The sequence below is a fragment of the Vipera ursinii genome (genome assembly GCF_947247035.1).
Source record: "Vipera ursinii genome assembly, chromosome: 4".
NCBI classification, from domain to species: Eukaryota; Metazoa; Chordata; class Lepidosauria; order Squamata; family Viperidae; genus Vipera; species Vipera ursinii.
In genome coordinates this window covers 70,776,416-70,804,158 of record NC_139514.1, presented here as the reverse complement: position 1 = coordinate 70,804,158, position 27,743 = coordinate 70,776,416, and the positions used below count along the sequence as shown (strand labels likewise).

At 43.7% G+C, this 27,743-nt stretch overlaps 1 protein-coding gene across 1 annotated transcript in view; it reads right to left on the bottom strand.

Annotated features, from left to right (window-relative positions):
• Window positions 1-27,743, bottom strand: part of ARHGAP6 (Rho GTPase activating protein 6) — a 107,887-nt gene that overhangs the window by 36,282 nt on the left and 43,862 nt on the right. Inside the window, exon 3 of the mRNA XM_083362691.1 lies at window positions 30-286. Within this exon, the coding sequence (XP_083218817.1) occupies window positions 30-286 (257 nt within the window). The remainder of the gene's footprint in view (window positions 1-29; window positions 287-27,743) is intronic.

Genomic DNA, 27,743 nt, shown 5'->3' with positions numbered 1-27,743 from the left:
TAACCACTAAGCAATGCATAGGCACTTACTCTTCTCCGTGCCCTGGGGGCTGGTTCTGGTGTATTGGGTGAAGTAGATTCATTTGGTGTTTCCGAGGTGGAACTAAGAGATGAATTACTGCTTGAGAGTTCTTTGTTCTGTCTTTTACTCCCAAAAGGTAAAAGTGATGTAACAAATTCTGAAACATCTCTCTGCTCTTCTCTATGAATATCTTGCTTCAATTTGTGTACCCGATCATTTGCTATTACTTGTGATAAAGGCATTCCAAAAGCCTGGGGTATGAATTCTGAAAAACAAACAAAACCTTATGTATCAAAGGCTAATAACTGTAGTAGTCAACATTTTGAAAATGGATTTAATAAATCCTCAGCTAACAGATTTTGTGAGCATCTTTTAACATTGGTTGCTTAGTTAAAAGTCAGCCTTCCCAACTAATTTTTTAAAAAATATACTTGATTGCAGTTTCTGTGCTTCTCAGGAATCTTAATGGAAAATAAGGATTTAGAGTAGGAAAAGATAAAAAAGCACATAAAAATACACAATAAAGGTATACTGTTATGTTTACTTTTGGCAATTCCTGAACTTCCAAATATTTTTAGGTGTTTTTTTTAAAAAGACAACAAAATGGAAGCCCGGTAAAATCATGGGTAAACATCTGCCATAACCAAAAAAGAAATGTATATTTTTAGATCATGGTTTAGGATTTCTTTTGACTAATATTGAAGTAATGTAATTAAAATGCTATCATAAAGAGACATCCTCAAAGTTTAAAGAGCAGCAAAATATGGAACAACAAATGCTTGAAACACTGTAATTTCCAAGAAATGAGAAACATCCATTTTAAGATTATCTTCTCTCGTTTATATACGCAGTTCCATACTAAAATTACTAGAAGAATTATTATTGGAACAAGTTACACATAAACAATAAAAATATGTTATATTAACGTAGAACAAGAAGAAAGTAAACATGGGAGAAGAACATATCAGGTTTAGGGGCTATAATACATGAAAAATCAAATATTTATTCACAGCATGCACCTTTTCTTGGAAATAATCGGCAATGAAATTCATTAGGTATAATAAAAGCAGCCACTAGAGGATTCATAGCAATAGTCAAATTACATAGTTATTATAGCTAGAACAATCAAGGATATTATTTGCATGTCTTTTCCAAGTAGAAAAGCAATTTACACTGGAACAAATTATTTCTCTTTAATTTACTGTAAAAAAAATCCTGTTTCATTAACTAATTCATTACATTCCAGTAGAATCTAATTTTTATCAGAGAATAAGCGTGTTGTGGGAAATAGCATGAAAGCAATTAAGCAATAACATGACTTACATCCTATTGATTACAGGAAAGGTAGAGAAGAAAACTAGAGGGTTAGCCATATGGGACTTAATTCTCACTCACAGGGATAAAATTATAGAAGAGGTTGAAGAACCTTGGGGGAGAGTGACCGTACAATATTGTAATTCAACATAATGAATAGAATAGAATAGAATAGAATAGAATAGAATAGAATAGAATAGAATAGAATAGAATAGAATAGAATAGAATAGAATAGGAGCTGGAAGGGACCTTGGAGGTCTTCTAGTCCAGCCCCCCACTGAAGCAGGAAAACCTATACCATTTCAGACAAATGACTGTCTAGCGCCTTTTTAAAAATCTCCAGTGATGAAGTGCCCATGATTTCTGTGGGTAAGGTATTCCACTGGTTAATTGTCCTCATTGTCAGGAAGTTTCTACTTAATTCCAGGTTCCTTCTCACTTTGATCAGTTTCCAACCATTGTTTCTTGTCCTGCCCTCTGGTGCTTTGGTGAATAACGTAACCTCCTCTTCTTGTGGCAGCTCCTTAAATACTGGAACACTGCTATCATGTCTCCCCTATTTATTCTTTTCTTTAGACTAGCCAAACCCAAGTCCTGTAGTAATGCAAGCATGAGGAATAGAACAAAGTCAAACTAGAATCTTGGACTTTAAGACAGCTGCTATCAATTAACTTAGAGGGAACTTGAGAAGAATTCCATAGATGAGAATCTTCAATGGGAAAATAACCCAAGAAGCTAGGGAAACTTTGAAAAGCAGGATTATAAAAGCCCAGTCTAGCACAATTCCAATGAAGAAGAAAAATAAGAGATCTCAAAATAAATCAGCATGGCTACACAAAGAATTCTCTGTTAAACTGAAAGACAAAAAAAGACAAGTATAAAAAGTGGAAAGAGGGGCACATAATTAAGGCACAATATCAGCATATAGCCTGAACCTGCAAAAATGAAATAAGGAAAGCTAAGGCTCAAAATGAACTAAGGCTGGTGACAAATGTCAAAAATAACAAAAGCTTCTTTCAACATGTTAAAAAAAGTCAAGCAAATGATTGATCCATAATGGGAGAAAATGGCAAGAAGGTAACAGCAGCAGGGAGAAAGTAGAATTGCTTAACTCATTGTTTGCATCTGTCTTTCTGTCTTTACACAAGAGCAAAAAAAAAGTACCTGGCTCAATGGTATTAACTGTGAGAAGGATCTTGGAGTACTAGTGGACAATCACTTAAATATGTGTTGCAGTTACCAAAAAAGCCAAAGCAGTCCAAGCTGCATTAACAGAGGAATAGAATCATGATCAAGTGTTACAACGACTTTATAATGACTTGGTAAGACCATACTTGGAACACTGCATCCAGTTTTGCTCACCATGTTATAAAAAAGATATTGAGACTCTAGAAATTGCAGAGAAGAGCAACCATGATGATTAGGGGACTGGAGGCTAAAACATATGAAGAACGGTTGCAGGAATTGGGTATGTCTAGTTTAATGAAAAGAAGGAGTAGTGGTGACATGATAGCAGTGTTCCAATATCTAAGGGGCTGCCACAAAAAAGAGGGGGTCAACCTATTCTCCAAAGCAGCTGAAGGCAGAACAAAAAGCAATGAATGAAAACTAATCAAGGAGAGACAGAAAGCTAGAACCAAGGGGGAATTTCCTGACAGAACAATTAATCAGTGGAATGACTTGCCTCCAGAAGTTGTGGGTGCTCCAACACTGGAGGTTTTTAAGAAGAGATTAGAGAGCATTTGTCTGAAATTGTATAGGGTTTCCTGCCTGAGCAGGGGGTTGGACTAGAAGACCTTCAAGATCCTATCAGAGGGAAGAAACAGCCAAGTCACAGCAGCATTGATGGTTGTAGTCTTGTTATTTTCAGAAAGGTCTGGGAAAAATACTTTTTTCCTTACTTTTCTCACCATTGAACTGCATTTTATTGGATAGAGCACAATGTCAAGTCTACCAAGATCCTTCTGAATCTTGAGTTTATCTTCCAAAGTATTAGTAATTCCCCCATCCCCCCCCCCCAAGCTTGGTTTCATCTGCAAATTTGATGAGTGCCCATTCATTCATCTAGGTCATTGATGAAGATGAGGTACCCCATTACATGCTTCCATCCACATTGATATAGAATATCTTATATACAGAAGTTACGATCTTAATCAGGGTAAGATACTGGGATGATGCCTGTACCAACAATGTGCATAAGTTGTCAACTGATTAATTAAAGTGTTGTTGTAAATTCTTAAAGCTCTAAACCTCTTGTAATCTCACTGAGAATTGCCTATCCCACTATATATCTGTCTGGAAAGTTAATATCTAAAGAACAGCCTTGCAGAAGTGTCCCCTTGTAAAAGATTTATAAGAAAGTAACTTGTCTGGCTTAATTCTTTGTCAGCTGCAAAAAATAAGAAAAGAGTTTCTTGCTCATCTGGCTAAAAATGTTTAACTAATTTTGGCATTATTTTTAATTTATATTATTTTTTCACATTTTCTTTAGTTTTGTTACAATAGCTGCCTTAAATATCTGATTAAATAGAAAGGTAGGATAGAAACAGAATGAATGAGTACATCTAAGTCAGAGTCTGACTGAAGCTGCCAAAATATGACAGACTTATTTCAGCGATATAGGAGACTCTAAATAGCAATTCAGTGTATGCTTTGTTTACATATAAAAATTGGGCTTGTTTAAAACTCCAAATGCATAATTCTTTACTCAGTTATGAATGACAGACTTAAATAATACTAATAAATATCTATGAAAATATAAAATATAATAACAATTGTTCTAAGATCAGTGATAGTAGTTGGCCTGCTCTTAGGTTGAAATGTTATTTCTGCTGATCTGATAATGAGATCGGTCTTGCCTTCCGAAACTGTATTAATCAAAAGGTTATTCTCAGTGGTATGCAAAATCTTTTGAATTGGAAATGTTTTATGCCAGAAATATTCCAATATTCCAAAGCTATTTCAATCTCCAGGAATCATTTCAAACTTGAAACAGTCCATCTGAGCCCAAATTAATTATGCTGAACTCAAAATAGAGCCATTTTGAACTTGGAAAACTGAAATGACTGGACCAGCATCAGGACATTTTTAGTGAGGTTGCAAGTACATGTTTCAAGCCTGGTATAATTGTTTCAGAGTCTGAAACAAGGTATTTAAAGCTCCTAGTGTTTGAAATTCAAAATATTTTTCATACTGTACCTCTACTTATTTAGATTCTAGGACTATAACCCTTCAATTATCCAGAGCATTTTTTGTCAAAAAAAATCTATGTTTAAACAATAGTTTTCTTATATTATTTAGAATGCACAATAAAACGATGATGACAATGATGATGATGATGTTATCCGTTCGGCTGAACCTGACTCTTGGTGAGTCTATGAGCCAGGTCTTTCTACATCTTCCGATCTTGCACTATTCCTTTGAGTTTTTCTATGTCCTGGCTGGTGTCAGCTTTGATAGTGTCCAGCTACTGTGTTCTTTGATGGCCTGATTTCCTTTTATTATTAATTCCTCCAAAGATAATTGCTTTCGCTAATGAATTCCCCCACATGACATGACCAAAATAAGTGAGACACATTTTTGTGATTTTGTCTTCTAGTGACATGTTTGGTATTATGCACTCCAGTATTTGCTTGCTAGTCATCTTTGCTGTCCAAGGAATATGCAGAATGGAATGGGACAACATGGCATGGCCAGTTCAATGCAGCCACCAGCTTGCCACTGCCAAGTCACCTCTTCCAACTCACCACCAAGTCACCACAGGACAACTCCACAAGACCAATTCACCACCGCAACAACTTCCTTTGGCAGCCAGAGGGAGAGCTGGGCTGGCGAGAGAGCGAGTGGGTAGGCAGAGCGCAGACCAATGGTGGTGGTGATCAGGGGCTTCCCTTCCGACAATGGTGGGTGGGGTGGGTGGCAGGGAGGTGGCAGCAGCTAGGGGTGTCTCATTTTCACACACCCTACTCTGACGCCACCTTGCCTGGCCTCTTCAGCCTGGAGCTTGGCATAGTGATAGTGGTGGTGGGTGTGAAAATAGGATGGTGAATTCCCATTTGGAATTGAGGTGACTTGGAAGTGGTGAATTGGCAGAGATGACTTGGTGGTCACCTCTGGTTTGCTGAGCTGGCTGTGCCAAGTTGTCCTAGATCATGTCTCCTGCAGCTCCCAGTCCTCTGCCATGTGCAGTCAAAAAAAAAAAGTGGGACTAAAAAAGTTCAACCAATCAATTCAAACTTCTCATAGGGAAAAAAACACCTTATGAAGCTTGAATTGATTGGTTGAAGTTCTTTGGTTTGTGGGACTTCCCACAAGCTGTTTGTGGGACTGCCCACAAACCTCTTTTCTTCCTCAGACTGCACATGGCGGCAGCGGAGGAAGAGACAGGAAGACTGATGGAAAGGTGAGTGGGACGGTCAGATGGGGCGTGCTGGGGAGGGGGACTTCTCTCTCTCTCTCTCTGTGTGTGTGTGTGTGTGTGTGTCTGTGTGTGTGTCTGTGTGTGTGTATGCGCGTGGGCCTCGAAAAACATTCATTGCCAAGGTTTCTTCCCAGTGAGGAGGGTCCGCTAGAAAGAGGGGATTTAGCAGCTTAGTTGGTCAGTCCACAAGCTTTCTCTTACCAGTTTTGCTGGATGATGAAAGATGCAATCCCCTTTCCCAATCTGTACCCTCCCTAATACCCACTGGGCACCACTCTGTCCGTTAGAAGGAAAGAAACCAAAAGCCATCCCTTTCACGTTTCTCCTTCCAAGCAGGGAACCTTTTGGGGGAGGAAAGGGTGAAGCAAATGCACCCCTCCCCCAACCATTCCTTGCAGAAGAAACTAAGACTGATCAGCCGCATTTCTTAGGAAGCGGCCCCGCTATTCTGGAGAGCCAGCAGGGCCCCTGCTTTGCTTTTCCTACATCAGCAGGGCTGGCACTCCCTTAGCCTGGAAAAAGAAGAGTAAAAAACTCAAAAAGATTGTTCTTGCTAGCGGCAGGGAGCTGTGAAGGTTGGTGACTCGGGAGAAACGGCCGGGGGGAAGGTGGTGTCCGAAGAAAGGGATAAAAGGAAAGCTTTTATCTCGCTCTCTCATTCACTCACATGTTCCTCGCAAAAACTTCTCTTGCTCTCATTCACTCACATTTTGCTCTAAAAAGCCTCTTTCACACTCTCATTCACTCATACTTTGCTCGAAAATGCTTCTCTCTCGCTCTCATTCAGTCACCAACTCGAAAGGCCAGCCACGGCGCCTCCATTGACTTCCAGGGGGACGCTTGGCAATGAAGGGGCCAATTAAAACTGTTCCTGCTACTGCTGCTACTGCTAAGTTTTTCACTTGCTGCTTGGTTCCAGTGAAACTGGAGAAACCCCAGATGCCACTGCTGGAGGTGGAGGAGGCTGCCAGGGTTTGGCCGTAATGGAATCCAGCGGTGGAGGTGGTGGTGAGAGAGACGCTGGAGGTCTGCTGCATTTCTGTTAGCCTCCGCCTCCCCTGCAGAAACAAATCCCCGTGCCAGCCCCCATGGCAGCAGTGAGCCCCAAGGACTGGGCAATTGCTCTGCAGGCGGAGGCTGCTGTTGGGGTGGCCTAGTGCACTCGCCAAGACGCTGGAGCGTCTTTGGCGGCAGCAGTAGCAATGCCTGACGGCCGGGAGGAAGAAACAGGAAGGCAGCAACAGCAGGGCGCCTGGCAGGCAGCACTTGGCAAGCGGGCATGGGCGATGCACTGGCAGCTCCTGCCCCTCCAAGTAGTAGGTGGTGCTGCCCGGACACACCGCTGCTCCTGCCGCCAAAGCCGTGGAGTGTGGCGGCTCCGCCGAGCCTGGAACACCTCCAGGATCTCTGCAAGTGCACTAAGCTGCTTCAACAGCAGCAGCTGCTGCCGCCGCCAACCTTCCTGTTTCTTCCTGTTTGCTACCTCTCCACCAAAGCCGCACAGGGGCTGCAACTTCCCCAGGCGAGGCGGCAGCGGTGTGTTCATAGGAGGGGATCCCAAGGAAGTTGCAGCAGACAGAAAAAGGGCCAGACAGCCCTGCTGCGAAAGAGTGGGGTGGAAAGTGAGTCGGGCGAGATGGCAGCAGTGTGTTTGGAGGAGGGGAGCGTAAGGATCTTGCAGCAGATGGAAAAAGGGCCGGACGGCCCTGCTGCGAAAGAGTGGGGTGGAAAGAGAGTCGGGCGAGATGGCAGCAGTGTGTTTGGAGGAGGGGAGCCTAAGGAACTTGCAGCAGATGGAAGAAGGGCCGGACGGCCCTGATGCAAAAGAGCGGGGTGGAAAGAGAGTCAGGTGAGACAGCAGCAGTGTGTTTGGAGGAGGGGAGCCCGAGGAACTTGCAGCAGATGGAAGAAGGGCTGGACGGCTCTGCTGCAAAAGAGTGGGGTGGAAAGAGAGTCAGGGGAGACAGCAGCGGTGTGTTTGGAGGAGGGGAGCTGGAGGAACTTGCAGCAGATGGAAAAAGGGCCGGACGGCCCTGCTGCTAAAGAGTGGGGTGGAAAGAGAGTCGGGTGAGACGGCAGCGGTGTGTTTGGTGGAGGGGAGCCAAAGGCAGCAGCTGCACCAGCCTCTGCCACCCCCTTCCACTTCGTTTGGGCCAGGCAGCAGATGGAAGGAGGCAGCAGAGGCTGGTGGAGCTGCTGTCTTCGTCTCCTCTTCCTTTGGGGCAAAGACGGTGAGCACAGCAGCTACCACGCTGGCCTGGAGCACCTCCAGCATCTCTCAGTGAGCGCACTAGGCTGCCCCAACAGCAGCAGTCACCGCCGGAGCGATTGCTCAGCCCTTGGGGCCCGACCCGGGAATTTGTTTTTGCGGGGGAGGCGGAGGCTGATGGAGATGCAGCAGACCTCCAGCGTCTCTCTCGCCGCCGCCTCCACTGCTACTGTCGGCTTCTGCTACGGCTGAACCCAGGCAGCCTCCTCCACCCCTAGCAGTGGCATCTGGGGGTTCTCCGGTTTCATCGGAACCAAGCAGCAAGTGGAAAATTTAGCAGTAGCAGCACTACCGGGAGCAGTTTCAATCGGCCCCTTCATTGCCAAGCGTCCTCATGGAAGTCAGTGGAGGTGCTGCAGCTGGCCTTTCGAGTGAATGAGAGCGAGAGAGAAGCTGTTCCAAACAAAATGTGAGTGAATAAGAGTGGAGGGGGCAGGGAATGTGCATGTCTCGCCTTGGCTCCACTCTTCAAACCCTGTTCTGCGCATGCGTGCATGCACACATTTTTTGCAGCTCCCAGTTTTTCCTTTTGTGAGGGAACCGGTTCTGAGTGGCTTTTTCACTGTTTCAGGTTGCCTACCCCTGTCCTAGACCCTATGCAGCGGCCTTCTCCAGCATCACAGCTCAAACGAGTCAATTTTCTTCCTGTCTTGTTTTTTTAAGGTCCAACTTTCACAACCATAGATAACTACAACAGAGTGAACTATCCTATATTTGTCTGCCAGTCTGATCTGCTTGCTTTTCCATATTCAGCTCATGTTCATCATTGCTGTGCGACCCAGTGCAATCCAATGGTTTATTTCTATGATCCATTCACCACTTTGAACTATCTGTGATCCTAAGAAAGTGAATTTTTCCACACATTCTATTTCTTTGCCATCAGTTACTATTTTGATGTTTCCCTTCCTTGGTGGTCATGAACCTGGTTGTTTGATGTTCAAGAAAAGACCAAAATTCTCACTTTCATTTTTGATTTTATTGATGAGATGTTCCAGGCCTTCTTTGGTTTCTGAGAGTTGTATTGTCAGCATAGTGAAGATTGTTGATGTTTCTTCCACTAATCTTTACCCCTATTTTTGATTCTTCAAGATCTAGCTTACTCATGATCATTTTGGCATTCAGGTTGTATAAGAAAAGGGAAAGAATGCAACCTTGTCACACTCTTTCTCTATCTTAAACTAATTAGTGTCTCCACATGGTGTTCACACAGTAGCTTCTTGATTTGTGCACAGTGATTGCACCAAGTTGACTTGAAGGCTTTCTCATAGTTGATGAAGTACATGTAAATGATCCTTTGATATTCATTAAATATTTTCATGATCCAGTACAGGTTTGCAATGGTTGTTGGTGCCACATCCCCTTCAGACGCTGGCTTAGACAACTGGCAATTCCCTTTTGATGGTTAGTGCTAGATGTTGTTGTATAATTTTAAGCAGAATTGCTTCAAGTTGTTTACACCACTCATGCCAGTAAACTTCATTATCCTTCCTTGCTGCTCTCTGGAAAGATGCATTCTTGATTCTTTCCATTTTCCTGCTGCCTTGGCTGATTTTCTTTGCTCAGCTATTTGTCATGGTTCTGACAGACAGAGACAAATAAAGCAGAACTCTGAAGCTTGAAAATTCCTCAAAGAACATGTTTATTAGTTACAAAGGAATTATCAGGAGATGCAGGAAACATAACAACAAAGTCTTAAATGCTTATATACAATTCTCAAAGCTTGGGGAACAAACAAGGTGAACTAGAAGCAATAGTACATGAGGGTGTGTATGACATAGTTGGCATTACAGAAACCTAGTGGGACGAAACCCATGACTGGAATGTATTGGTGCACGGATACAAATGGTAAAAAAACAAATAGATCTACAAAAAGAGGGGGGAGAGTTGCACTATATGTAAGAGAACACTACACATCTACAGAAATGCACATGATCAAAGATAAAATCCCTCCAGAATGTATATGGATCAATATAAAAGGGGAAAAAAGTTACATTGCCATAGGTGTGTACTACAGGCCACCCATGAACTCTAAATTACAAGATACCAATTTGGGCAATACCTAAACATGCAATAGAAAATATAAATGTTGGATTTAAACATGATGAGACTACATATAAAGAAATTTAAAGGATAGAAAGGAATGTATGGCAATTAAAGCCATATAATATTTTAAAAGAAGAAAAGATTGTGCAAACTTGGTTTCAGTATGGGCAGTTACAAGCAAGATGGAAAGAAGATCAGAAAGTTGGCATTTTGATATCTGATGGAAATTTGGTAAAACAAATTAGAGATCAAGGTCAAGCACATATAAGAAGAATATATAATGCATTGATAGAAATTGACTCAGAAACAGAACTTGTTAAAGATTGTATGATAAAGTGGGCCCAGAATTTTCAGGAGGTTATAACAATGGATACTTGGGAAAAGATTTGGATTAGAAATGTAAAATTTACACAGGCCCAAAATTTAAGAGAGAATTTTTATAAAATGTTTTATAGGTGGCATTTAGACCCTAAAAAACTTGCAAGTATGTATCCGAATTGCCAGCCCAAATGTTGGAGGTGTGGTTGTGAGGATGCAACGTATTATCACATATGGTGGACTTGTAAAAAAGTTAAAGCTTTTTGGATTAAAATTTGGTGGAATATGCAAAAGATATTTAAGAAAAAGATAAGGTTTTCTCCGCAGTTGTTTTTGTTGGGTATTATTACAGATTTTACTGTTACAGATACTAAATTGATGTTGAATTTAATTACAGCAGCAAGACTTTTAGTAGCACAATATTGGAAGAAGGAGGAACTGCCTACTATAGAAGAGTGGACTTTGAAAGTTTCCAACTTGGCGGAAATGGCAAAGATTTCAGCATACTTGAAAGAACACTCGCAACAGAGATATAATGTTGAATGGAGAAGATGGATCGAATATATTCAGAATAAATATGGGACTAAAAAGTTTCATTTAGCATTTGAATAAGTAGTGGTTTTATACGATGTATTATTAGTTATTTGTTAGTAATATAGTTATGTTTACGGAGAGTTAAAGTGCGATAGAATTTAATGTTTTATTTTTGTTGTTAGCATATTTTAGCTTAAGTTTGTAAGTTAATACCCTGTATTCAGCTCTGGGAAGTCGGGGAGGGGGGAGGGGAGGGGAGGGTTGGGGGGAGGGAGGGAGTATGTTTTTTTTTAAAAAAAGTATTGTAAAACTTTTCAATAAAAAAAGAAAGAAATAGATGAACTCTTTGCCAACCAGTTAACAAATGTATTTAGTAAGCATACTGTAGTAGTAATGGGAGATTTCAACTATCCAGTTATCAACTGGGAGACCAACTTTGCAATGAGTGGGAGATCGAACAGATTCCTACCCAACCTACCCAACAACTTTGTCATCCAAAAAGTAGAGGAGGCAAATAGAAATAAACCTATACTGGACCTAACTTTTACTAATAGAGAAGAAGCAATAGAGGAAGTTGAAGTTGCCGGAACCTTGTGAGAAAATGACCATGTCATACTGGAATTCAATATAATGCAAACACAAGTAATAGAAAATAATCCAACCAGTGTCTTAAACTTCAAAAGAGCTGATTTAAACAAACTTAGAGAAACCTAGGAAAGATTCCATGGATGAAAATCCTAAGGGGGAAAACAAGCATGGGAAATTCTGAAAAATATGATCATAAAAACCCAATCCAGCACAATGCCACTGAAAGAGAAAAACAAATAATTCAAGAAGAAACCAGCATGGCTGCAGAAAGATCTTTCTGACAAACTGAAAGACAAAAAGGACAACTACCAAAAATGGAAAGAGGGGCACATAACTAAGGCTGATTATCAGAAGACAGCCAAAACATGCAAAGATGAAGTCAGGAAAGCAAAGGGTCAGAATGAACGAAGACGTGCAACATAAATCAAGGACAATAAAAAGTTTTTTTCAACATATTAATAACAAGAAAAAAGTCAAGGAAACTGTAGGTCCACTAAAGAGAGAAGTAAGCAGTGGGGTACCACAAGGCTCCGTCTTAGGCCAAGTACTTCATAAATGACTTAGATGAGGGAATAGAAGGGAAACTCATCAAATTTGCAGATGACACTAAACTGACAGGAATAGCCAAAACCCTAGAAGACAAGCTCAGAATCCAAACTTGAACAATGGGTCCTATCCAACAAAATGAATTTTAGTAGTAGTAGTAGTAGACTTTATTGTCATTTCAACAATATACAGTACAGTACACAGTGAAACGAAATGTTTCCCCAGGACCAAGGTGCTACATCAGACGACACGAATCAAAAAAAGAACAGAACACAAACTACACATAACTCTAAACTATAAAATTAAAAAAAAACTACAAATACAAGTATTTATAGTTCCAGTTTCTTTATGTTGAGAATTCTAATGGCTTGTAGGAAGAAATTGTTACACAATCTGGATGTTCGAGCCTGAATGCTCCTGTACTTCTTTCCAGATGGCAAAAGAGTGAAGAGTGTGTATGAGGGGTGTGTGTAATCAGCCACAATGTTTCTGGCTTTGCGGATGCAACGTGTGATGTAAATATCCATGACAGAGGGAAGAGCAATCCCAATGATCTTCTCTGCCATCCTCACTATTCGCTGTAGGGTTTTGCGATCCGAAACGGTGCAGTTTCCAAACCAGGCAGTAATACAACTGCTCAGGGTGCTCTCAATAGTCCCTCTGTAGAAGATTGTGAGGATGTGTGGTGGAAACTGTGACTTCCTCAGTTTCCTTAGAAAGTAAAGACACTGGTGGGCCTTCCTTGTTATGGAACAGGTGTTGAGGGACCAAGTGAGATTCTCCGCCAAGTGAACACAAAGAAATTTGGTGCTCCTTACGATCTCCACGAAGGAACCATCAATGTTCAGCGGAAAGCGGTCATATTTTGTCCTCCTGAAGTCAACAACCATCTCTTTTGTTTTATCTACATTCAGAGACAGGTTGTTGGCTTTGCACCAGTCTATTTAATGTGGAGAAAAAGGGAAAACTTACATTTAGGCAGGAAAATTCAAAGATCTGGCTCAAAAACAGTAACTCTGAGAGGGATCTTGGATTCCTAGTGGATGATAACTTGAATATGAGCCAGCAGTGTGCAGCAACAGCCAAAAAAGCTAATATAATCCTGGGGTGTATAAACAGCGGCATAAAATCAAGATCATGCGAAGTATTTGTACCGCTTTATCAAACCCTAGTAAGACCACACCTGAAATACTGCAACCAATTTTTGTTAACATAGTACAAAAAAAATGTTGAGACTTTAGAAAAAGTTCAGAGAAGAACAACTAAAATGATCAAAGGCCTGGAGACTAAAACATATGAAGAATGGCTGCAGGACTTGGGTTTGGCTAGTCCAAGGGCCGGCAACCCGAAACAGTGAAAGAGACACTTGGAACCGGTTCCCTCAGAAAAGAAAAAACTGGGAGCCGCAAAGAAGGGTGCGCATGTGTACGCATGCGCGCACATGCGCACAACAACAGGCTCCAACTCTACCCCCCAGGAAACAAGAGGTTCGCGGACCGGTTTTCACGCTGCCTTCCAGCTGCTGCCACTACTGCTGCAAACTGGAAAGGGCGATTCGTAGCTTCGGAAGCCCCCTAAGCAGGAAAGCGTGTCCCGATGAAGCCTTTTCCTACCAGGCTTTGCTGCAAAACCCCACATCGTCCAGGAGCCCCGTGATCGCCCAGAAGTGACCCAACAAACAGTTAGCACACCTTTCTCGGCCTACAAAACGCCACAAGCGCAGCAAACGCCCTCTCCGAAGGGAACTGGGAACCCTTCCGCTCCCTAAACCCAACAATTGGCGAATGGCGTCGGCTGGTCTTCTCGCTCCTTTCCCTCCCTCCCTCCCTCTGCCACCTGCCATTCCCACGTTACCTTTACTCCTCGCCTTTACCTTTGCTAAGCCTGCCCGTGACGAGTTTGAAGAGGGTGCGGGCAAATTTCACGAGGCCGCGCTTGTACCACTTCCCACACCTGCTCATGGCTCCCGAGGAGGAAGGAGCTGGCTTCTCTTCTGCTAGCTAGCCCGAAAAGTCCTCGCCAACTTCGAGAGCACAAAACTCCCAACTGAAGCCGGGTGGGGGGAAAGGGAGGCGGCCCTTTCGCTGCCGCTTCGCCGGACGCCGGGCTTCCCGTGCAAAGCTTGCAGCCTTGGGAGGCACCTGCGCGGAAGCGGCAGCGAGTCTCCCTGGCGCTGGGCCGCAGCGCCGTTTTCAGCCCGGGCGCCGCCAGAGCCACCCGAGCACCCTGCCCCTTCCCCCAGGGCCTCCAAACCGCTGCCACCGGTTTGGAGATCATGTTTGACGAAGGCGGAAACTCTGCAAACAGGACGGTTGAGGTTTAGAGAGCTGCGCGTGCAGCTCTCCAAACCGCTGCCACTCGTTTGGAGATCTGCTGCCACCGTCAAACATGGACGAAGGTGGAAGGTCTGCAAATGGGACGGTGGCTGCGCAGGTCTCCAAACCTCCGGCGCCCCGTTTGGAGAGTTGCTGCCTTCGCCCGCATTTGAAAGAAACGCGGAAGAAGGCAGCAGCTCTCCAAACGGGGCGCCGAAGGTTTGGAGCTCCTCCGCCCGTTTGGAGATCTGCCGGCTTCGTCCATGTTTGAGGAAGCCAGCAGCCCTGCAAACAGAGAGGAGGAGGTTTGGAGAGCTGTGCGCGCAACTCTCCAAACCACCGCTGGCCGTTTGGAGATCTGCTGGCTTCCTCAAACATGGACGAAGCCGGCAGCCTTGGAAACGGGGCGGACGACGTTTGGAAAGCTGCGCGCGCAGCTCTCCAAACCCCCGTTGCTCCGTTTGGATAGCTGCTTCCTTCGTTTACATTTCTTTTGGCCCCGAAAGGCATCAGCTCTCCAAACCTCCGCCGGCCCATTCTCTCAATGGGACTTTTTTGCAGAACGGCAGAGGAGGCCTGGGAGCCGCATGAGACAGCTTAAAGAGCCGCATGCGGCTAGGGAGCTGCGGGTTGCTGACCCGTGGGCTAGTCTAAAGAAAAAAGAAACAGGGTTGACATGATAGCAGTATTCTAGTATTTGAGGGGCTGCCACAAAGAAGAGGGCATCAAACTATTCCCCAAAACACCAGACAGAGGGCAGGACAAGAAACAATGGTTGGAAATTGACCAAGGTTAGAAGCAACTTGGAATTAAGGAGAAACGTCCTAACAGTGAGGACAATTAACCAGTGGAACAGCTTGCCTTCAGAAATCGTGGGCGCTCCATCACTGTAGGTTTTAAAGAAAAGACTAGACAGTCATTTGTTTGAAATGGTATAGGTTCTCCTGCTTGAGCAAGGGTGGACTAGAAGATCTCCAAGGTCCCTTCCAACTCTATTCCATGGCTTTTCAACCAGTGGTATGGGTACCACCTGTGATACATTGGCACCTGGCAGGTGGTACGCGACCATCCTAGAAAAGTGGTAGCGGGGAAGGGGAATGAGCTGAACCAGTGGCAGCACGGCACAAGCCTGAGTGAGAGATGGCTGGAGTTGCAGGGCTGTCAGGGCTCAGCGGAAGCACCAGGATCAGCGCCAGGCTCCAGCTGGAGCTCAGTGCTAATCCCGGCGCTTCTGCTGAGCCCAGAAGTAGTGCCAATCAGCTGGAATGTTGCAGCATCCCCAGGGTCTTGTGATTTACATTCCGATGCTTTGCAACTGATTCATATTTATGACAGTCACAGTGTGCTAGGGTCCTGTGAAGTGACCAAAACCTGGTGCAACCACCCAGCAGAAAGGGGGAATAAAAACCAAACATCCCCTACCCCACCCCTGCTGCCAATCCTCAACAGAAATGCTCACAACAATGAAAACCTTGGACAGGAGGAAGAGCACCACCGGGTGGACAGGCAGGTGTCTTCCTTGGCTGTGGTTTGGGAGGCACTTTTTTCAGTGCCATTGTAACTTTGAACAATAACTAAGTGAACCATTGTAAGTCAAGGACTACCTGTACTTCATCACTTTTTTCCTTTTTTTTGTAATCAAGTTTTTGACACCTTGCTAGGCGACTGGTGGTACTCGGATGTTGCCATATCCTAAAAGTGGTACAATGGGTGAAAAGGTTGAAAAGCCCTGCTCTATTCTATTCTACATCTTGGCTATGTATTAAAATACCTGTTGATTCTAAACAACCATAAACTAGCAGTAGCTCCAATTTTTCTTTGTCCAAAGCTGTATACCAGCAATACATCTGTGTTTAAAAACATATTATGCAAGTAGTGAGCAGCCTTTTTTCTCTCTACATTATGATCACATGTCTGTGAATAGCTGGTCATTCATATATACAGTACAGTTATCTGTAGAGGGGAGCCTTTCTATACACGCAAAAGATCTTTAATGCAGTCAATTATATTTTATCTATTGAGACTGGGTGTTTGACTGAGGTCTGCATATGAACTTATCACCTGAACAGAACTTGTAAAAAAAAACTTTTTAGATTGAAAAAATTAAAATAGCTTACAAAATGAGTCAACAAATGAGTTTTGTGATAACTTAAAAATTATCTGCCCAAACTCCTAATACAGTAATATATCTGAAACAAGACCTAAAAATCCTCTAACCCCTTCCTTCTTTAGATCTATTTTTTACATCTTACTAACTCACAAGATTGGAACCAGAGGATTTGCATATGAACAAAACAGTGGCAAATTATGCTATAGCAAAGCAGAATCAGGAGAGACACTGTGAATGAGAATACTCAAAACACATTTGTGCTGGGACGCCTACATGTGTTGTGACATACAAACTGGAGTATTTGTTTTGGACACGTTGCCTGGCAAAGGAAGGCATTCGCTGTATAAAATAAACTTCTGAAATGCTTATTAAAACCCACAATTATGTAAGCATTTTTAAATTCATTGTCAAACATAAAAAGGACAGGAGGTTGACAATTGACTATGAATGTTCTCTGGGACAGAGTGGGTTGACCAAACATTAAGTCACTGAAGTGAATTCATATTATCACTGAGAGGAGCAATATTCAGAGATTTATTAAACTGCCAAGGCAAAATGTGTAATATGTAATGAACAAACCTCACAAAGAGAAAGAAAGGTATAATCTGTTTGGAAAACAATCAAATTTTCAAGTTTCTTTAAGCTTAGCTTTCACATAAGGTTTCAACAGTTTCACTAAAACATGTTTTCTCCAGAAACCCCTCTAGGGACTGCTTGTCAAAGCGAAAGGGTACATTTTGTACAAGAGATTATTAGGCATGTTGTGTATTTTAAAGGTTCTCAAGGGAAAAATTCAAGGAAAAGCACAAGTTCAAATAGTTGTCCATGTGTACTCAATTTGAAGGCAGTTTTCAATGTGAAATAAACTGCTTCTGGTGGAAAGGTGTAGTAATGTAAATAGTTTACTCTGTGATGATCCTAAGTTTAGCCGCTGCTGTAAGTTAGCTTTCTGTAAAGTATGACTTCATGATTTTATCCTTAATGTTGTTGCATCTATCTATCGTCAATTCTCTATAAAAATATTTCTAGAGCTGTCACATCTCCAAAATTAAAAATAGAATAAATATCACATTATCAAGAAATATGACAGTTATATGGGCATGACCAATATATAACTGCTCACATTTTCTCCTTCTCCACTAACTGCAGCTTCTGAGTATATTTCAAGAGTAGCCCCATATAAACTGCCTTGATATTAACCACAATAGTTGCATTTGGGGCTTAACATAAATGTCAATTATAATTAAAATATGGTGGATATCAAAATAACTTACAATGAACAGAACCTGTACAAGTAAATTATGATTATCTACCAAGAAAATTTCCATTACATATTGTCCATATCACTTGAGATAGCTATGAGGAAAAAAGTACCAGCTATCTTACAAGTTTCATTTGTCTTCACAACAATTTCACCCAGATGTTTTTCAGTAAAAACTATGGCTGAAAGGACCTTCAGGGATTGATGTACAACTTCAATGCATAGAATGCATCCCATTTTATTCTGAGAATGAAGTCCCCTAATGCAGAGGTCTGCAACCTTTCTCGGTTGACGAACTGGAGGGAAAGGGAAGCATTTTACGTGCATGCACACACACAAATGGGTTCATGAGCACGCGTGACGCAAATGGGGCAGTGCTAGTGCCTGCGTGATACTTACACTGCTCCATTTTTGCTATGCGGGCGCTAGCACTGCTGTGTTTTTGCTGTGCGGCGCCCCATTTTTGTCACGTGGCACCCTGTTTGTGTAGCGGCGGCCCTAGCACAAGTGGGAGTGAGTGTGTGCACTGACCAGCCTGTCCCACAGACTGGTGACAAGCAGGCCTGTAGTGGGCTGTGGCCCACAGGTTGGGGACCCCTGCCCTAATGTGTACTCAACATACTATGAGATTACTGTACATTAAATTAAAGATGGAGGGGGAAACACTGTTTGAAAATAGTAATGACTTGTTGATAAGGGTATAGTAGGAAGGAAGATCACATAGATGTGAACTCATCCTTTAATGCAGGGGTCCCCAACTCCTGGTCCGTGGACCGGCACCGGGCCGCAGTATACCAGCAACTGGACCGCGCAAACAAGTGAAGCCCCATCCGCTGGATGCAGGAAGCACATGAAACCACACCCCTCCTGGTCCGTGGAAAAATCTTTCTCCACAGAACCGGTCCTTGATGCCCAAAAGGTTGGGGGCCTCTGCTTTAATGCATGTATATAGAGAAGCACAGTTTTTTCCCCTTCCTGTTGTTTCACAAAAAGACAGTCTTCTGAACAATCCCAACTACCACAGCCCTCCCACTGCATCTTTCTAGCCCAGCAGCCCTCTCCAGTGACTTGCCCCAAGTGGAGGACTTGTTGAGGACTTGATCAACATTCCCACCCCAGAGAGATAAGCAGCCATCCCTGCCTCCTGCTAGTCCAGCAGGCCATCTGGCAAAGGACAAAGGGCCTGGAGCAACCTATCCAAAAAAGGGAACTGGTGGCTGAGAGAAATTGTTACTGGCAGAATCTTTGGAGGGGAGATTGTAGCAGCAGCAGAGACAGGCAGAACAGCAGCAGCAGAAGCACATCGAGTTAGAGAGCTCTGATCGCTAAAGCTGAGTGGCCGGCTGAGCAGAGCAGACAAGACAGTGGAGCTGAGCCGACCGAAAAGCTGAACAGCAGGCCTGACCAGAGTAGAGACGAGGCCGAAAACACCTGAGTGCCGAAAGACAGAATGGAGCTGGCAGAGAAAATGACAAGAGGCCAGAGCAACGAATAAGGGAAGCGAAGGCAACAATTGTTTGAGGTCCCAATAGGAAAGGAGGGAAGAGCCCAGTAGAGAATAAAAATAAATACAGGCCAGAAAATAAAATATAAATAAATAGGCAAATATTAGGGACAAGAATGGAACACCAGAAATAAAAAAAGAATAGGATTAACAAAGAGGCAAATCTTTAATAATAAGGTAGGGAGAAATTGGACTTCAAAAACTTTTTAAAAATTGAGGGAAGAAAATGATAAATAAAATTAACATAATAGTTAAGAAGGTTAAATAAGTAACAAGGTAGAAAAATGAGCACAAACAGGCACAAAAAAGGATAGGAAAAAAATAGGCAGAATTACCTAGAACAGAGAAGGTAGAAATAAGGCTAACAGCAAAGCACATCCATCAACTAAAAAAGAGGGATTTTCAAATAACAAATTCATGGAACAGGCAACTTATACTATTGTAGTATGCAGTGCATGTTCCATGTATGTGCTTATGCCCAAAAAACACCCAAATTATAGATGCATTAAATGTAAACTATGTGAACTATAAGAGATTTAGAGGCAACTCTAATTCCAACCTACACAAGAAAGCTATACCTAATGTTGTGATTCAGTGTCAGCCTGTGCTCCCAGCAGCTGAGTCCGATGAATCTGAGGAGGAGGAGGGGTTTGGAGAGCCTTTGGTGTCTGAGGGAGGCTCTGATGCACTGCAGGACTCTCAGTCTGGCCCCTCCAGTCATGTTCCTCATGAGGCTCAGCTGTGTGAGTATGAGTTGTCAGACTCAGAAGAGTCACAGCTGAATCTGTTCAGAGGCTAGAAGCAGAAGGCAATCCAGCAGAGCAGAGCAGAGAAAATCAATGAGGCAACTCAGTGAGAGGAGGAGAAGGCAATGAGAAGCCACGCCTTGGGACTGATAATAAAAAGGGAAGGTGTGGGCAGGGCTGGTTGTTGAAGGCAACCGTTTGGAGACTTTCTAAGGGAATCCTGGTCTGTTCTTGATACTTCTGTTTAACTCTTGTTTGTTGACTCTTGTTTGATATTTTGATTCATTTATTGAAGGAAATATTCTGTTGCTTTTTTGTTTGAACTGTAAATAAATTTGGGGTGGGTTTTTCCAGCCTATTGATTGTAAAAAGGAAAAAGGGTTTGTCCCGGATACACAAACGGGGCCGGTCGTAGGCTGGAACAGAACACCTAAACCGAACCAAATAATGAACAAATAACTCCCAGAGGATTTGACCCTACTGATAAACCCATGCAGGAAGACAAATGGAGGTATGTCATACATAGAAGGAAATACAATAATCAAAGAAAGAAGCAGCATACATCTAACAAACCCCCATTGCCCAATCTAACCTAATCAGATGCAGTCCCATTAAAATTGAGCAATCAATTTCTTTCCCAGATGGAAATACACAGACACCTAGCAAAGAAACAACACCAAATATCCCTAAAAGAGCCACATCAACAAACACACCTGACATAAACAGAAAAAAACCCCCAAACTGCATTCCCCCCAAAAGGAAGGCGAGTGTTGGTAATAGGAGATTCTATTCTCAACGGAACAGAAGCAGCCATCTGCAAACCAGATATACAATATAGGGAGGCATGTTGTCTCTCTTGACTAGAGCAAAAATCAAAGATGTGGCTAAAAACCTAACCAAAATAATTAGGCCCACAGATTACTATACTTTCCTCCTCCTTCACATTGGGATGAATGACTCAACAAAAAACCTGAGTATAATACTGAGAGATTATAAGCAACTAGGCAATAAAGTTAAGAACCTAGGAGCACAAATAAGGTTCTCATCAGTACTCCAAACAAAAGGCCAATACCTATTGAGGGGAAAAATAATTCTAGAAATAAACCACTGGCTAAAGGGTTGGTGTGGCCAAGAAAAATTTGGTTTCCTGGACCATGGACTACATTTCATATGTGAAAGTCTCTTGGCAAGGGATGGGCTGCACCTCACAAAAACAGGAAAAATGTACTCGGAAAAAGACTGGCCCAACTCATCAGAAAGGCTTTAAACTAAAACTGAGGGAGAAGGGCGACCACTCTTTAAAATTTCTAGAACCAAGAAAACAAATCAAACAGTGAGGTACGGATTGGTGAGAAAAAAAGAAAAACTCAGACAATTAGGAGATGCAGGAAACATACCCATGGACAGGCATAAAAGTCTTAAATGCTTATATAAAAATGCTCAAAGCTTGGGGAACAAACAGGGTGAATTAGAAGCAATAGTACACGAGGGCAGGTTTGACATAGTTCGCATTACAGAAACCTGGTGGGATGAAACCCATGACTGGAATGTACTGATGAATACAAATTGTTCAAAAGAAACAGATCTACAAAAGAGGATGGAGAGTTGCATTATAGGTAAGAGAACACTATACGTCTACAGAAATGCACATGATCAAAGATAAAATTCCTCCAGAATGTATTTGAGTTAATATAAAAGGGGAAAAAGTGACATTGCGATAGGTGTATATTACAGGCCACCCAACCAAGCAGAAAAATAGACAAACTCTTTGCCAACCAGTTAACAAATGTATGTAGGAAGCATACCACAGTAGTAATGGGAGACTTCAACTATCCAGATATCAATCCCAAAGATGCTTTTTCAAGAGGTAACTGGACTTACTTGTTTTTCTTTGAAGACATTTCACTTCTCATCCAAGAAGCTTCTTCAGCTCTGACTGGATGGTGGGGGAATGGAAAGATTTATACTCCTGCAGACAGCTGTTCATTTGCATTGTTTTAGCAAGTCATTAAAGCTAGCTGGAGTCTTATCTGTGTCTTTAGGGTCAACCTGAGTAGTGCAAATGGGTGTGTAGCCTTCTTGGAAATGTCGAAACGCCTGTGTTGTAGACTGTGTTGTAGACTGGAGATAGATGAGAGATGTTGAGAGATGACTGTTCAATTTTGACATAGATGGCCTCTCTAATTCCTCTTTCAAACCAGCGGTCCTCTCTATCCAAAATGTGGACTTTGCTGTCTTCAAAAGAATTGTCTTTGTCTTTTAAATGCAGATGGACTGCTGACTCTTGTCCTGATGGATTTGTTCTTCTACGTTGTGCCATGCATTCATGAAGTAGTTGTTTCATTTCACCAATATATAGATCTGCACATGACTCACTGCATTGTACTGCATATACCACATTGCTCAGTTTGTGTCTGGGTGTTTTATCCCTGGGGTGGACAAGCTTCTGCCACAGTGTATTCTTAGGTTTGAAGTGTGTATGTATGTTGTGTTGGTTGAAGATCCTCATGAGTTTTTCTGATATTCCTGCAATGTGTGGAATGACTATGCAGCTTCATTTATTGTTTTCTTTGTTATGGAGGAGCTCCTGCTAGATCTTTTTTGAGATATAATGAAGGCCCACTTGGGATAGGCACATGTTCTGAGGGCTTCCTTGATGTATTTAATTTCTTTTTCTTTTCCTTCTTGACTCGTAAGCAGGCTTTCAACTCTGTGGTTTTGATAACTCTCACATCCAGATATCAACTGGGAGACAAACTCTGCAGTGAGTGGGAGATCAAACAGATTCCTAACCAACCTAGCCGACAACTTTGCCATCCAAAAGGTAGAGAAGCATACTAGAAGTAAACCTATACTGGGCCTAATTCTTAGTAATACAGAAGAAGTGATAGAGGGAGTTGAAGTTGCCAGAGCCTTGGGAGAAAGTGACCACGTCATATTGGAATTCAATATAATGCAAACACAAGTAATAGAAAATAATCCAACCAGTGTCTTAAACTTCAAAAGAGCTGATTTAAACAAACTCAGAGAAACCTAGGAAAGATTCCATGGATGAAAATCCTAAGGGGGGAAACAACTGAAGAAGCATGGGAAATTCTGAAAAATATGATCACAAAAGCCCAATCCAGCACAATACCACTGAAAAAGAAAACAAGAAATTCATGAAGAAACAGCATGGCTGCAGAAATATCTCTCTGACAAACTGAAAGACAAAAAGGACAAGTACAAAAAAATGGAAAGAGAGGCACATAACTAGGGCTAAATATCAGCAGACAGACAAAACATGCAAAGTCAAAGTCAAAAAAGCAAAGGCTCAGAATGAACAAAGACTTGCAACAGAAATCTAGGATAATAAAAAAGTTTCTTTCAACATATTAACAACAAGAAAAAAGTCAAGGAAACTGTAGGTCCACTAAAGCGAGAAGATGGCAAGGAAGTAGCAGGCAGTAGGGAGAAAGCAGGGTTGCTTAACTCATTCTTTGCATCAATCTTCACACAAAAAGAAATTTCATTTTCATTTCATTTTATTATATTTGTATACCACCCTTCTCCCGAAGGACTCAGGGCGGTGAACAGGGCATATATAAAAATAAAGAATACAAAAATTAAAAAGAATAGTAGCCCAGCTAAAACAATCAATAATAATATAAAAATCCCCATTAAAACCCCAACACATCCCCCATCAGGCCAGGCCGGCTTGTTCAAATAGATGGGTCTTCAGACCGCGTCGGAAGGAGCGAAGGTCAGGTGCCATCCGGAGCTCGACCGGCAACTGATTCCATAAAGCCGGAGCACCCACAGAGAAGGCCCTCCCCCTGGGGGCCGCCAGCCGACATTCTCTGACCGGAGGCACCCTGAGGAGGCCCTCTCTGTGGGAACGCACAGGGCAGAGGGAAGTTGACGCTGGCAGCAGGTGATCCCCGAGGTACTCCGGACCCATGCCATGTAGGGCCTTAAAGACCATTACCAGAACCTTGAATCTCACACGGAAGACAACTGGTAACCAATGCAGCTCGCGGAGCAAAGGTGTAACATGGGAGTACCGGGAGACTCCCAGGACAACTCTCGCGGCTGCATTCTGTACCAGCTGGAGCCTCCGAGTGGTCTTCAAGGGAAGCCCCATGTAGAGAGCATTGCAGTAGTCCAGACGTGAGGTCACGAGCGCATAAGTGACCGTACACAGGGCATCCCAGTCCAGATAGGGCCGCAACTGGCGCACCAGACGAACCTGGGCGAAAGCCCCCCTAGTCACAGCTACTATATGATCTTCCAGAGTAAGCCGCGAATCTAGGAGGACTCCCAAGTTGCGAGCCCTATCTACGGGGGGTAAAAGCCCACCCCCCATGGAAAGAGGTGGAATAGTCTGAATATCCCGGGATGCCGGAATGCACAGCCACTCAGTCTTGTCAGGGTTGAGCTGAAGTCTGTTCCTCCCCATCCAGACCCGAACCGCCTCCAGGCAACGGGACATCACGTCGAGGGCATCACTGGGGTGGTTTGGGGTCGAAATGAAAAGCTGGGTATCATCAGCGTACTGATGATACCCAACTCCAAAACCACGAATGATCTCACACAGTGGTTTCATGTAGATGTTGAACAGGAGAGGCGAGAGGACCGACCCCTGAGGAACTCCACAAACAAGAGACCTTGGGGTCGACCTCTGCCCCCCTGCCAACACCGACTGCGAACGTCCCAGGAGATAGGAGGAGAACCACCGAAGAACTGTGCCTCCCACTCCCAGTCCCCTGAGACGCCGCAGCAGGATACCATGGTCGATGGTATAGAAAGCCGCCGAGAGGTCTAATAGGACTAGGACAGAGGAATATCCCCTGTCCCGGGCCCTCCAGAGATCATTCACCAGAGCGACCAATGCCGTCTCCGTGCTGTACCCGGGCCTGAAACCCGATTGGCATGGGTCTAGATAATCCGCTTCATCCAGGACGAGAGGGAGCTGATGCGCCACCACACTCTGAACAACCTTCGCAAGAAAGCGAAGGTTGGAGACCGGATGAAAGTTATTTAACACAGCTGGGTCCAAGACAGGCTTCTTGAGGAGAGGTCTCACCACCGCCTCCTTCAAGATGGCAGGGAAATTACCCTCATTCAAAGAAGCAGATATAACCGCCTGGAACCAGCCTCGTGTCCCCTCCCGAACTGCATAGACCAGCCAGGAAGGGCACGGGTCCAATAAACATGTGGTGGAGCTCAACCTCCCCATAATCCTGTCCACTTCCTCAGGGGTCACAGAATCAAACTCCTCCCAGATAACATCAACAAGACCGCCCGTGTCCTGATCGTCAGACTCTGCCCAGTTGGAGTCCAGACCGGTCCGAATCCGAGCAATTTTATCCAACAGATGTTGACTAAACTCCTCGGCACGACCCTGCGAGGGTTCCTCCCTCACCTCTTGATTAAGGAGGGAGCGGGTCACCCTAAACAGGGCGGCCGGGCAATTATCTGCGGACGCGATGAGGGAGGAGAAGTAATTAAACCTCGCCGCCCTCATCGCTGCGAGATAAGACCTAATGTGGGTTCTTAGACGCAACCGGTCGGATTCGGAACGGCTGGACCTCTAGGCCCGTCTCCGACGCTTCATCTCCCGGAGCTCCGCAGAAAACCATGGAGCTCACTGGGATCTGCACCGGGTCAGGGGCCGCAAGGGTACAACTCGGTCAAGTGCCTCCGTGGCCGCCCTTTCCCAGGTTTCCACTAAGGCATCTGCCGAGTTGTGAGCAACGGAGGCAGGTGGGGACCCCAGCGCTGCCTGGAACCTATCAGGATCCATTAAGCGCCTGGGGCGGTACCATCTAGTTGGCTCCGTACACCCACGACGGCGGGTGGCAAAACGGAAGACCAGCCGCAGGAGATGATGATCGGTCCATGACAGGGGCATAACAGTTGGAGAGCCCCCACCAAGATCATCAAACCACCGTCCAGATAAGAAAACCAAGTCAAGGGTGTGGCCTCCCTCATGAGTCAGTCCAAGAATTACTTGCGTCAGGTCCATGGCTGTCATGGAAGCCATGAACTCCCGAGCTAACTCAGATGATCCTCCTAGGGATGGTAGATTGAAGTCACCCAAAACTATAAGTTTGGGGAACTCAATCACCAACCCCGAGAGGACATCGAGTAGCTCAGGCAGGGCTGCCGCTGTGTGACTAGGCGAAAGGTACACCAGCAGCAAGCCCAACTGCGCCCCAGGACCACATCTCAAAAAGAGAGACTCACACCCGACTATCTGGGGAACGGTGGTCTCCCGCGGACATAAGGTCTCCCTGATAACTACCACCACTCCCCCGCCCCTACCTTGAGCCCGAGGCCGGTGTAGCACCCGGAAACCTGGTGGGCAAAGATCAATCAAAGGAACACCACCCTCTGGGCCCAACCAAGTCTCCGTGATGCAAGCCAGGTCCGCATGCTCACCCTCAACCAGATCCTGGACAAGGGGAGCCTTATTAACAACGGACCTGGCATTCAGGTACACCAGCCGGAGCTCAGGTGGCTGCACATCCTTGATAGTCCAACATTCACACACACAAAAATGATAGCCCAAGATATCAAAAAGACCACTGCAAAAGACAAACTAGAAACAAAAATTAAAATAAGCAGGAAAATGGTAGGAGAACACTTATCCAACCTTGACAAACATAAATCATCGGGACCTGACAGATTAATCCCAGAGTTCTGAAGGAGACTGCAGATGTTATCTCAGAATCATTACACCATATTTTTCATATATCCTGGAGCATCGGAGAAGTACCCGATGATTGGAAAAGGGCTGATGTTGTTCCCATCCTCAAGAAAGGAAAAAACCAGAAACATGAAACTACAAACCAATTAGCCTAACATCAATACCTGGGAAGATCCTGGAAAAGATAATCAATACACTGATCTGCAAACAACTACAATTAAACAAAGTTATAACTATAGTAGGCAGCACGGGTTTGTTATAAACGGATTATGCCAAACCAATTTTATTTCATTCTTTGATAAAGTTACTAAATTAGTAGACCAGCGAAATGTTGTGGACATAGTACACTTTCAGTAAGATATTTGACTAAGTAGGCCACAACCTGCTGCTTAGTAAACTAGAAAAAGGTGGGATAGACAACATCACCACCAGATGGATCTATAGCTGGCTGACAAACCATACTCAACAAGCAGTCCTCAATGGTACTACATTCACATGGAGAGAAATAAGCATTGGGGAACCACAAGGCTTCATCTTAGGTCCAGTACTCTTTAATATCTTCATTAATAACTTAGATGAGGGAATAGAAGGGGAACTCATCAAATTTGCAGATGACACTAAACTGGCAGGAATAGCCAACACCCCAGAAGACAAGCTTAGGATCCAAAAAGATCTTGACAAACTTGAACAATGGGCCCTATCCAACAAAATGAATTTTAATGTGGAGAAAAGCAGTTTTACATTTAGGCAGGAAAATTCAAAGGTATAAATACAAATGAGGTGAAACCTGGCTCAAAAACAGTAACTGTGAGAGGAACCTTCAAGTCCTTGTGGATGATCACTTGAATATGAGCCAGCAGTGTGCAGCAGAAGCCCAAAAAAGCTAATACAATCCTGGGTTGTATAAACAGAGGCACAGAATCAAGATCACACGAAGTATTCGTACCGCTTTATAAAACCCTAGTAAGACCACACCTGGAATAGTGCAACCAAGTTTGGTCACCATACTACTAAAAATATGTTGAGACTTTGGAAAAAATTCAGAGAAGAGCAACTAAAATGA